The sequence below is a fragment of the Myotis davidii genome, unplaced genomic scaffold (assembly GCF_000327345.1).
Source record: "Myotis davidii unplaced genomic scaffold, ASM32734v1 scaffold268, whole genome shotgun sequence".
Lineage (NCBI taxonomy): Eukaryota > Metazoa > Chordata > Mammalia > Chiroptera > Vespertilionidae > Myotis > Myotis davidii.
This window is the reverse complement of record NW_006383015.1, coordinates 6241636-6252602: the sequence shown is the minus strand read 5'-3', so window position 1 is coordinate 6252602 and position 10967 is coordinate 6241636. Positions and strand designations below refer to the sequence as shown.

The 10967-nt window shown below is 39.5% G+C and overlaps 1 protein-coding gene across 1 annotated transcript in view; it reads left to right on the top strand.

Annotated features, from left to right (window-relative positions):
• UNC80 (unc-80 homolog, NALCN activator) overlaps window positions 1–10967 on the top strand; it is a 207940-nt gene that overhangs the window by 68631 nt on the left and 128342 nt on the right. Inside the window, exons 13-16 of the mRNA XM_015558108.1 lie at window positions 1476–1623; window positions 3947–4095; window positions 6249–6415; window positions 7143–7241. Of these exons, the coding sequence (XP_015413594.1) occupies window positions 1476–1623; window positions 3947–4095; window positions 6249–6415; window positions 7143–7241 (563 nt within the window). The remainder of the gene's footprint in view (window positions 1–1475; window positions 1624–3946; window positions 4096–6248; window positions 6416–7142; window positions 7242–10967) is intronic.

Here is a 10967-nt window from a genome sequence, read left to right as displayed (position 1 = left end):
TTATATAAATTGAAACACTAAAATATGACGTGTGATACTTTAGTTGGAGGTAACAACTGGCTCTGATACCAGGACCTGTCTTTTTAGACTTGGAGAAAGTAGAGCTAGTTGAATCGGAAGCCGCTTGAGAGGCTGTTGTTAACTTCTTAGTTCACCAGGCTTTCCTCTTCAGGACCACTGTGTTTCCTACCGGGATGTCCGGTTTCCTAACTTCCTGCTCAGCTTTCCTGACTTCCATGGGGACTCCTCCCTTATCTTGCAGCCCAGTTTAATATTCATTCTGGGGATTTGTGCTTTCCATGCTCAGTAAGCTCATGGTTCATTCTTCAAGAGATAAAAATTTGAGAAAATTTCCCTGGGAATTTCTAATTCAGGAAGGTAGGCGTTTCCAGATGTTGAATGCATTGCATTTCAAGAGGGTACTTAACTTTTAAAATGTTAAGAATATTTTACCTCTACCAGATCAAGTCCTCTAGACTTTCATTTTATTGTTTAATATATTTTTAGTGATTTCAAAGAGAGGAAGATAGAAGCATCAATGATGAAAGATAATCATTGATCGGCTGCCTCCCCTACTGGGGGTTGACCCCATACCTCGGCATGTGCCCTGACCAGGAATCAAACCTCTTGATTTCTTGGTCAACACTCAACCACTGAGCCAGGCCAAATGGTGATATAACTGAGATTTTCTCCTGTGATATTTCTCTCAATAGAAGAGGGCAGTACCAGTGCATTCTGTCTGTGGCCTTCTGCAGCTAATGACTGTGAGTTTATTGTTCTGATGGTGGGGATTATCCCCATTCCCTTTCCAATTGGCAAAATTATTTGCTGGATCATAAGATATATAATTTTGAGGAGCTGGGCCTAGCCAGCAGTCACTTATTTTTCATTTCCGTGAAGCCAACTTTTATTTTAATACCAAACGTTCACATTTAAATGCAGACACGTGAGTAAACAAACCAGACTTGCCTTTATTTTAAGCCTCTTTCATGTTTCAAGGATATTTCCCTCCTGACCACATAAGAGGACCCTGGATACGCACCTCCTACAAACCTCCCACCCCACCTTCATTTATCTACTTAAGTTCAAAGTAGCTGAGCACGGGAGTGGCGTTCTTCCTATTGCACATAGCAGGCAAATCTTCTAACCCTCGATTCCCAATCCTGTCACCTACCTAAATGTCACACTGAGCTTTCTTCAATGAGACCTTAAATTCTTGATCTTGGTGGAAATATTGAACCCCCACTGGCACCAGCATTAGACCTTAGCTTTGGGTTTACCTGGTGCAGCCCTTCTCAAAGCAAACGCCCTTGGATTGCTCAGCCGGTCTCTGCCCACTTCTTACTCGGACACAAGGGGCAGGCAGCTGGGATGGAAAGGAGCCTTTGCCTTCTGAAGGCTGCCGTCTCGGGCTAATGGCATCCTCAGCTTAAGCTGGTACCTGTGACTTTTTCACTTTTCTTCCTTCCTTGCAGGCCCAGAATTGCCTCACTAAGCTGTACAAGCTAGATAAGGTGCAGTTCCGACAAACCATGAGAGACTATGTGAACAAGGATTCCCTCAATAATGTCGTGGACTTCTTGCACGCTTTGCTAGGATTTTGTATGGAACCGGTCACTGACAGTAAGTAGAGCTGAACCAAGTTCTAGTTCTAAGAGAAGTCGCTGTGAGGTGAAGCAGGTAGCATTTCAGAAGCACACTAAATTTATATGGATAGAATATAGAGGAGGAGGTGTGTGTGTGTGTGTGTGTGTGTGTGTGTGTGTGTGTGTGTGTGTGTGTGTGTGTGTGTATGTGTAATAGTGTATAAACAAGAGAAGCGTATACATCATCTTTGATGACATATTTTGGAGCCTTTCTGAGGACAGCTTACCTCAGCAAATGGGAATTGAGTGAAGCTGTGGCACCCTCACTGTTAGCCCCTCAATCCTTGCACTACTATTCCTCTCTCTCATATGACTTTCTGTTGTGTGACAACTGAGGCAGAGATCCAGGAACTAGGAAATATATTCACAGATAGTCATGTAAATGAATATCTATTATGTGCTCACCACAGTGCTTGGAGATTTTTTTCACAAAATAAAACAGGCAAGAAAAAATATATATAAATATAGTAGTAACACAATTTTGATACACACATGTACGCATACAATATACTGATTTAAAAAAACAACAACAGGCAAAATGGATGTATAGACAGGCCCACAATATTTTATTTATATCTTAGCTTCATGGCTTTAAGAAAACTCCAGTGTAGAGACCTGTGTTATGGGGGGAGACCAGTGAACACCAATTACATTCATAATAAACCAAACACCTTCAATGCCACTTGAATGCAAATGCAGTGATGAAATGAAAATGATGTGTTTCCCAGGTTGAGGAAAATGCACATTTTTATTAGAGCCTGGGAAGAAATAACTTCTTCGTGTATGGGGGATATATTTATACAATACATGTGTAGTAGTAGTCAATCAATTTATAATGAAGATATATTTGATGGATTTAGAAAATACTGTTTCTCTGAAGAAAATGTGGAATAATGTATGTTATCAAAGCTGTTTTAAGCCAAGCACATTACAAACAAAAACAAAAAGAAGAAAGAAAGAGAAAAAAATGAGAGTTGTGGTTGAAACTGTAAGAGAAATCTTGATTACAAACTTTTTAAACAATCTTTTTTAAGCTATTGGAGATAGAAACTATAAGCATAGACTAAGTCATTTGTTTCTAATGTAAAATCTAGAGATTACCCCTTGTACATTGACGCAGAAAGTGAGAGGTTGATAATAAAATTGTATTACTTTAAGGTGATGAATTCCTCCTGGGATTCTTGAGAAATGGAAGTGTCTCACAGTGAATGGGCCAGCCAGACACACAGGGCCCCATCTAGTCAGTCTAGCAGCTACACACACTCTGCCCCTACAGTCCACAGGTGGCTTGAAAGCCAGAGGAATTTTCTGGCAGCCCCCAAATACCTGATGTTACCCTACAAAGGGTCCATGGATTCATGAAAAACTGGTATAAAATGCCAGAGGGTGAGGGCCTCAGTTCACTGGCATTTCACATTTCAATGAATTAGAAAGGGGTGCCCGTGAGGGAGGTTGTGGATTTTCCTTCTCTGTCCAAAGAGTCTCTGGGAGCAAGAAGCTGCTGCAATTTCTTTGCAGCTCTTGGCAGGACTCAGTCCCTTCTTGTTCTCATTGCATATCTGTGTGAATGCCTCCCCAGGTCCCTCCCGTCCTCTTCCCTCCCCCTGCCCCACTCACCTGGTTGGCCTCACCTCACTCTACTTCTTACAAACCTAGCGATTTCCACTGAGAGCCAGTATTCTTCACCACCTCCAAGACTGATCTGATCAATTTCTCCTCCAATGAGGGACCCTTTAGTAGATCTTTTTTTTTTTTTTAGTAGATTATTTTTTTGAATGATCACCAATTTAAAAACTACTCTAGATCTAAGTTTTTTTCTTAGGATCAACAGTTCTCTTTTCTTTGCTGAGGTTTATCAATTAAAGCACTCCATAAAGCAATGGAATATCCTATATAATAAAATAATAATATGCAAATTGTCCCCTGGACTGGGAGTTTGACCTATGATATGACGAGGAGTTTGACCAGGAGTTTGAAAAGAGGGCTGGGCAGGCTGGCCAACCACCCGTTGCCCCTCCCCACCAGCTGGCCCGGCCTGATCGGCCCTGATCAGACCAGGTCAGATGGACCCCACCCATGCACGAATGTGTGCACTGGGCCTCTAGTGTCATAATAAAGACTCTGAAAGAGACTATGAATTGTTTATCTCCAAGTCCATGGAAAGGTTACTAAACCAGGGGTGTCTTTAATCCTCTGTTTCGGTATTCTGTGTGCCGTTCCTTAATTCCTGGGTGCCCAGTACTTCTTTCAACTGTGTGGCTTGATGGAAACTGCCTTTAATTGGCTCCTTTGCATTCCAGACAAGGCTGGTTTTGGAAATAACTTCACGACAGTGGACAACAAATCCACAGCCCAAAATGTGGAAGGCATTATCGTCAGTGCCATGTTCAAGGCCCTCATCACACGCTGCGCTTCAACCACACATGAACTGCACAGCTCTGAGAATCTGGTGAGAAGCTCACCTTTCCTTCCCACAGGAAATCTTTGTCTCCATCAGGGAAAAGTTCTCATGTAGAGAAGAAACGCCGCATTTCTTCACTCCTACAAATCATGAGAAAAAGAAGTTGAAGTCTAAAATCCCTGCTTCCCCAGTGTTACCAGGAACTCACGGTGGAGCCTCAGCAACACATTTCCCTGTTATTCATCATCCTATCTGTAACCAGATTTCTCTCCCTCCTCGTCTCAGGGCTTCTGTGGTGGTTGGTGTAATAGTTGCAAAATACTTTGAGCCCTTCAGAAAGAAGGTGCTGGAGCGCAGCATGCTAGCTCATGAAATATTAAAAAATGTTATACCAAGCATCTTTTAAAATTATACTTACTTTAAAAATTAATGCAAGTATGCTGCTGAAATAGTTGGGTTTTTCTAATTGGAGGCTGAATTCGTTTAGCTACTCTTCATAAATGACTGTTAATTAAGCCACTGAAACCACAAGTAGAGCAAGCCAGGCTGTAAAAGGTTAATGCTTAATTACTACACAGGAGATTGTGTACTGAAATGTACATCCAGGCCAATAGATGTGAAGGGAAGAGATGAACTCAGATTCATTACTGGGGAGTAAAAGAGTGTTTCTCTGTTTTACCAATTCGTTACATATTATGATTCCTAATGCAGAAATCAGTCCATTTACATATGTGGCCACTATCTGAGGAATTTACTTAAGATATTCTAAACAATTGAAACTATTCACTTATCTGGAGATAAACAGAATAAAACCCCAAATCAAAGGGAATTTAATTTTCCTGGTTGTCAAAGCCACCCCAGCAAGATCCTTGGAGCTTGAAAAATATATGGACACCACCTATGCATTCAATTTGGTCAAAGAAAGAAGTCTTTTGACAAGTTGATTATAATACATGTGAGCTTTCATACATCTTATTATAACATGTATTATGACATCATGTATGGAAGAAATACTGCATTTCTTAATTTTCTGTAAATCATCTTCAATTTGACTTGGAACCACTCTTCCCCTAGAATGGCTGGAAGTTGAATCTCAGTCATTCTTGGCTTTCTCCACTTCGCAAAGCAGTGCAAGTCTTAGGTGGGACCTAGGGCCTGAAGGCTCCATCGGTTCCAGTCATTGGTTCACACCAGGTATTTCACTAGTGCTTTTGCTGCATGCACTCTGGAGAGTTTGGAATCTTGCTTCTTGGGCCTTGCCCCTTCCATGGAGTAGCTGCCAAAGAGCAGAGTGAGGGCACAGGGCCTTGCTGTCCACAGCACTGGAAGGACACTCTCCACGTTTTCCTTACTAGCTCTCCCTTCTGCTTTTTCAAAGATCATGGGCATAATTGTCCCACTGGTCTTAGGTTTTAAAACTCAAAGCTATCAAGGTAAGTGTTTTTTTAGGCTTTTATGTTCTGCTTTGCCATGAACATTTCCTAAGACAAAAAAAAAATACAATAACAGCCTTCTTAAAGAAGGAAGAGAGGGGGAAATGCAGAGTGCAAAGCTTAATCTCTCCCCCCCAACATGCTGCATATATTTTTAAATATTGAATTACCAGTATATTGGTTTTAATAGCCCTGCATCATCTTAAGTTCATAGTCAAGTTCACATTCAAATGAGGTGCAACATACATGTTATTTGTTAAATCTGTTCAGCAAAATGCATCATCCTTGAATGTTAGACTCTGTCAGAAGTGTATAGAGGACTTAACAATTTTATCACAATGATGTAGAAAATTTGGAGAAGCTAAACAGGGACTGAAATCTCCAGTATAAACAAAATTCTGATTGCATTTTGTTTTTGCAGGCATCTCTTCAGAGGTCACAATTAAGAGAACAAAATTAAAGCTTGGTAATCCAGTGGTTAAAAGTATAAATCAATGTCTTTCTAATGATACAGCCAACTTTCTGAATATGAAGCATGATAACCATTCTTTTTCACACTAGAATGACATGCAAGGTTCCTGGTAATGTAGCCAAAGGAACAAGGGAGAGGAGGTTTACCATCGATTTTATCAAAGGAAATTGTCTTCCCTTTACGATCCCAGTGCTCACCTAAGCCCAAAGAATTACCCCCACCCCACTCCGCTTCCTATGAAAACTATACACTCACACAACTACCTTCCTCACACTTTCCTTCTTGCTTCCAAATAGGGGCTGTATTGTGACATCCGTCAGCTGGTCCAGTTTATCAAAGAGGCTCATGGGAATGTCTTCAGGAGGGTGGCCCTCAGCGCTTTACTTGACAGTGCGGAGAAGTTGGCACCAGGGAAGAGGGTGGAGGAGAATGAGCCAGAATCTAAGCCTGTAGGCAGCAAAAGGTTGGAAGCTTGAGCTCGAATATAAGTGTTTGCCTGTGTCTGTAGAATATAATCTTCTGTTGCATGTCCATGTGGTTCCCAACACCGTGTGTAACTCCACTGCAGAGAGTTACTTTTGCATAAATGGAATCACGGATGGTGGTCCAGCTGCAGCTTAGAAAAGGAATGAGTTTACCATCAAATAAGTCCTGTCTCTGTATGAAGCAGAGCTCAGTTGATCCCAAACTTCCATGCACTTGAACTGCCCTTCATAGCTCTTACTCATGTATTTAATCTGTGTTTTGTTTCTTCTAGAAATAATATAAATTTTTGTTCAGGAAGAAAAAGCAATTATGGCTACCATATTATCCTCTTCAGTTAAATGATATTTTTAACACATCAAAAGATGAATTGCTAAACAGAACTCTGCTGTTTTTATTTCTAATAAACATACATTTATTGTATGCCTATTCTATGAAAAATGCCACTTACAAAGATTAAAAGAAAATCCCACACTTAAAATCCTGCCTGCAGTTCATGATTCTGTTAGCAATAGTGGAATTCTTAGGCAATAGGTAGCTGGGTCATGAGTCAAATGGTCAGATATAAATTCCATACCGACATAGATCTGCTGACATGGGGTTTGCAAGCCATATAGTTGTCTGGAGTGGAGTGTGGTGAAGTATACGAGATACTGAGAAGTGGTGTCCTGCTCTGTTGTGATTGGTGGAATGCACCATTTGCTTAGGTCAGAGGCAGGAAGCGTTGTGGATAAAGGCCAAGTGTCCTCTGCGCCTGAGGAATGTCGCAGCTTCATATCTGGTCGACCCTCACAGACTCCAGAGCAGTAAGTAGCATTGGTTTTGTGTCCAATGTAGTGGGCTGAGCACTTCCCAATGGAAGAAATTTTATTTTCCAAACTGCTATTTGTTGATGTTTTTTTAAACTTTGCCTTGCTTCTGCCCTTTACTTTTCATTCCCAACGCCATTCATCTCTACAGAATCAAATCACAAATAACCAACCTCATGCCTATAGGAAGCCTCTGATATTAGTTTATCTCTATTTTTCATAATGGCAACATGAAAAGCATCTTGAAATTAGTGTCCCCAGAAAATATGAAGATTACTGTAGACATTAAATAAACAGCCTAGGCTCATTTGCATGAATTCTTTTGGTTTTTTTTAAATCCTCATCTGAGGACAGTTTCATTGCTTTTTAGAGAGAAGGGGAGGGAGGGAGTAAGAGAGAGAGAGGAAGATAAAAGGAGAGAGAGAGAGAGAGAGGTAAGAGAGAGAAAGAGAGAGATGTAAGAGAGAAACAGATTGGCTGCCTCCCCCATGTTCCCCAACCAGGGCTGGGGATGGAATACCACAACCCAAGCATGTGCCCTGACCAGGAATTGAGCCCATGACTTTTCTGTATGGGACAATGCTCCCACCAACTGAGCAACACTGGCCAGGGCACATTAATTCTTTTGAGGACTGCTTGCACAAGTGGCATAATCAAAATTTAAAATGGGTACATCCTTTTGGGTACATCACTTTACTTCCCAGAACCCCGATTTACTATTAAATAATTACCCTTCCAGAAATTCTGCAGGTAGTGTATATTTCATGGTATCCTTTCTCCATAGTCAAGAATATTAGTCATCAAATAAGACCTTGGTAATAATCTACTGCAAGCAAACAAAACCTTTAAAGGATAAAAAGCCCCCACAGTTGTGATAGCCCTTGAAAAATCTTAGAGACTACGCTAAATGGGTAGAGAAAAGTGAGAAGTAAATCAACTCTATAGGCCCAGGGACTATGTGAGTTTTTGCCTACCAGGATAGCCCCAATGCCTACATGGTGTTTGGCACATAGTAGGCACTTAATATATATTTGAATGAATAAATGACAATCAATCAATGAAAAGATAAACTTGACGGATTACCCTTAAACCTTTGTTTTCTTTAACTTTTTCAAAATTGAGGTTTAGTTTTTTCTTTAAGGAAGTCTTCAAGGAAATGGTAAAAATCCAAATGTAAGCTCTAGGAAAAAAGAAAAATTAATGTGAAAAGCAACGTTCTATAGCTGAATGGCCACAAGACTAGTTTAAAATCCTTATACACAGAATCTGTCTGAAAAAGCTGGACTTTTTTCCAAATTCATTCTAGCAACTATTGAGCTAATCTGATAAGAATGATCTAATAGTAAATCGAATTAAGAAATAAAACCATTTATCTTCCTAGGTAATTTAGTTTTGTAGACTGCAAAATATTCTCTTTCTTCAGTATTCTGTAAACCCCACCTAATTTCTCAGCATTTAGCACCTCTCTTCTTCCCCCTCGAATGAAGATACGTGTTTTACTAGGCCTCTACATAAAAATTTCCACTTGAAAGGATGTCATAGAATGTCAGATATAGAACTTTCCCCTGACCTGAGTTGGCCCAGGAGATGGGCATGCCAAATGTCTTCTGTGTAGCATTGGAGAAAGATGGGTAGATGGATGAGCCTGGCTCCTCCTTTATCTTCTCCTTCTCTCTCCTCCCTTCCCTTCCCCTTCTTACCTTTTCTTCTCCTTCTCCCTCCTTAAATAAGTCACTTTAACTGAGTAATATAAAAAGCAGTTTCATATGCTCTTTTCTCTGCAACTACTTATTGATACACATTCATTGAACAAAGCTGATGTAGCATTTATTGAGAAAGCTGATAAATTACAGCCTCCATGAATGTTTTCCCACCCAGAGCATGTAGCCATGTATCGGACATTCCCCAAAGGTATGAAATGCTTCATGCACTGTGATCATTTTATAAAAATAACTGAGAAGTCAAATTCAAAAACATTGATTTGATACCATATTTGATAAACAGATTTCCCTGGTTTAAAATAAGAATAAAATTCATACCATATTTGATAAACAGATTTCCCTGGTTTAAAATAAGAATAAAAGGTATTCTATAACCTTCTCTTTCCAAATTACTAAAGTCATATATGTTGTTCAAATTGATGAATGTGGAAAACACAGAAAAGCATAGAGAAAAATAGTTTTGAAACCAGAATGCCATCAACTGGAGACAATTAATGTAAACTTTTGGTATGTTTTGTTGGGTACATTTTTTAGCATATATACACATAAGCTCATACTCAGACACATGCGTACATGTGTACTTTTTAAATTATTATTCACCTGGTCTTATCCTGTCTAATTTATTTGATCATTGTTTTTTACCTTTTCACTATATCTTCAACATTTTCCATATCAATAATTTTCTAAAATAGGATTTTAATGTCTATGGAGCATGTCATTATATGGAAGTCCCATAATTTATTTTAACTGTATCCCTAGAGTTGAACATTTAGATTGTTTTCAGTTTTTCAGTGTTGATCAATAATATCTCAGTGAGCATTTGACCCTCTTGTACAGGGGTCCTCAAACTACAGCCCGCGGGCCACATGCAAATACAAATATTGTGTTTGTTCCCGTTTTGTTTTGTTTTTTACTTCAAAATAAGATACGTGCAGTGTGCATAGGAATTTGTTCATAGTTTTTTTTTAAACTATAGTCCGGCCCTCCAACGGTCTGAAGGACAGTGACCTGGCCCCCTGTTTTAAAAGTTTGAGGACCCCTGCTCTTGTATGTTAGCATGTTGTCCCATCATTTCCTTGTGATAACTTCCTGGAAGTTGAATTTTTCGGTCATGGGTGTAGATATAGGCTTTGGATAACCAAATTACCTTCCAGGAAGGTTTAATCATTGTAAGGCATTGCTGGCAGTATGATAGTAACCATTGCTTTCCTTTTTACCCCCATAATGTTTGCCAACTTGATGAGTGAAAATGGGGATCTCATTTTAACTATTTTCTTTTAAAATTCCTAGTGAGATTAAAGTCTGCATAAAATTGGCCACTTGTCTTTTTTCTCTTGTGAAATGCCCTACTCAAAAATCTCTTTGAAGATGTTCCCATTTGTTTTACTGTATGGGACTAATGTTTTTACTTTTTTTAAAATTGATTTCAGAGAGAGGAAGGTAGAGGGAGAGAGGTATAAAAACATCAATGATGAGAGAGAATCACTGAAGGGCCCTGACAAGGAATCAAACCATGACCACCTGGTTCATGGGTTGATGCTCAACCACTGGACCACATCAGCTGGGGCAAATATTTTTACTTTTAAACCTTACTTAAGTTTCTTTGTCTAAAGTAAGCCAAATAATTTGGCATTCTGAAAATAATTTAGTGAACAATTGTTGAATGATTCATCCCTTGGGTGTGGTGATTACATTTCATTTATTCAAGTACTTTTTGTGAGTTTTTTAATGTCAAGAATTATACTAAACTGGAGTGGGGGTGGGGAATAAGATACAATTGTGCATATGCCTCAGGGAACTTCCAAAAGTGGTTAAATATTTACTGTCACTGTAAGTGCTGCTGCTATTATGACTCACACCTGCAGATGAATACCTGCAATAAAATTTAGTCTTCTTATTAAGGCTGAATAAAAAGTCATTTCAATTTGACATCTGAGACATGACTGTTTTCAGGAAGAATTCAGAGAGTCAACCTTGGTCTTCCTCCTTCCACCCACTCTTT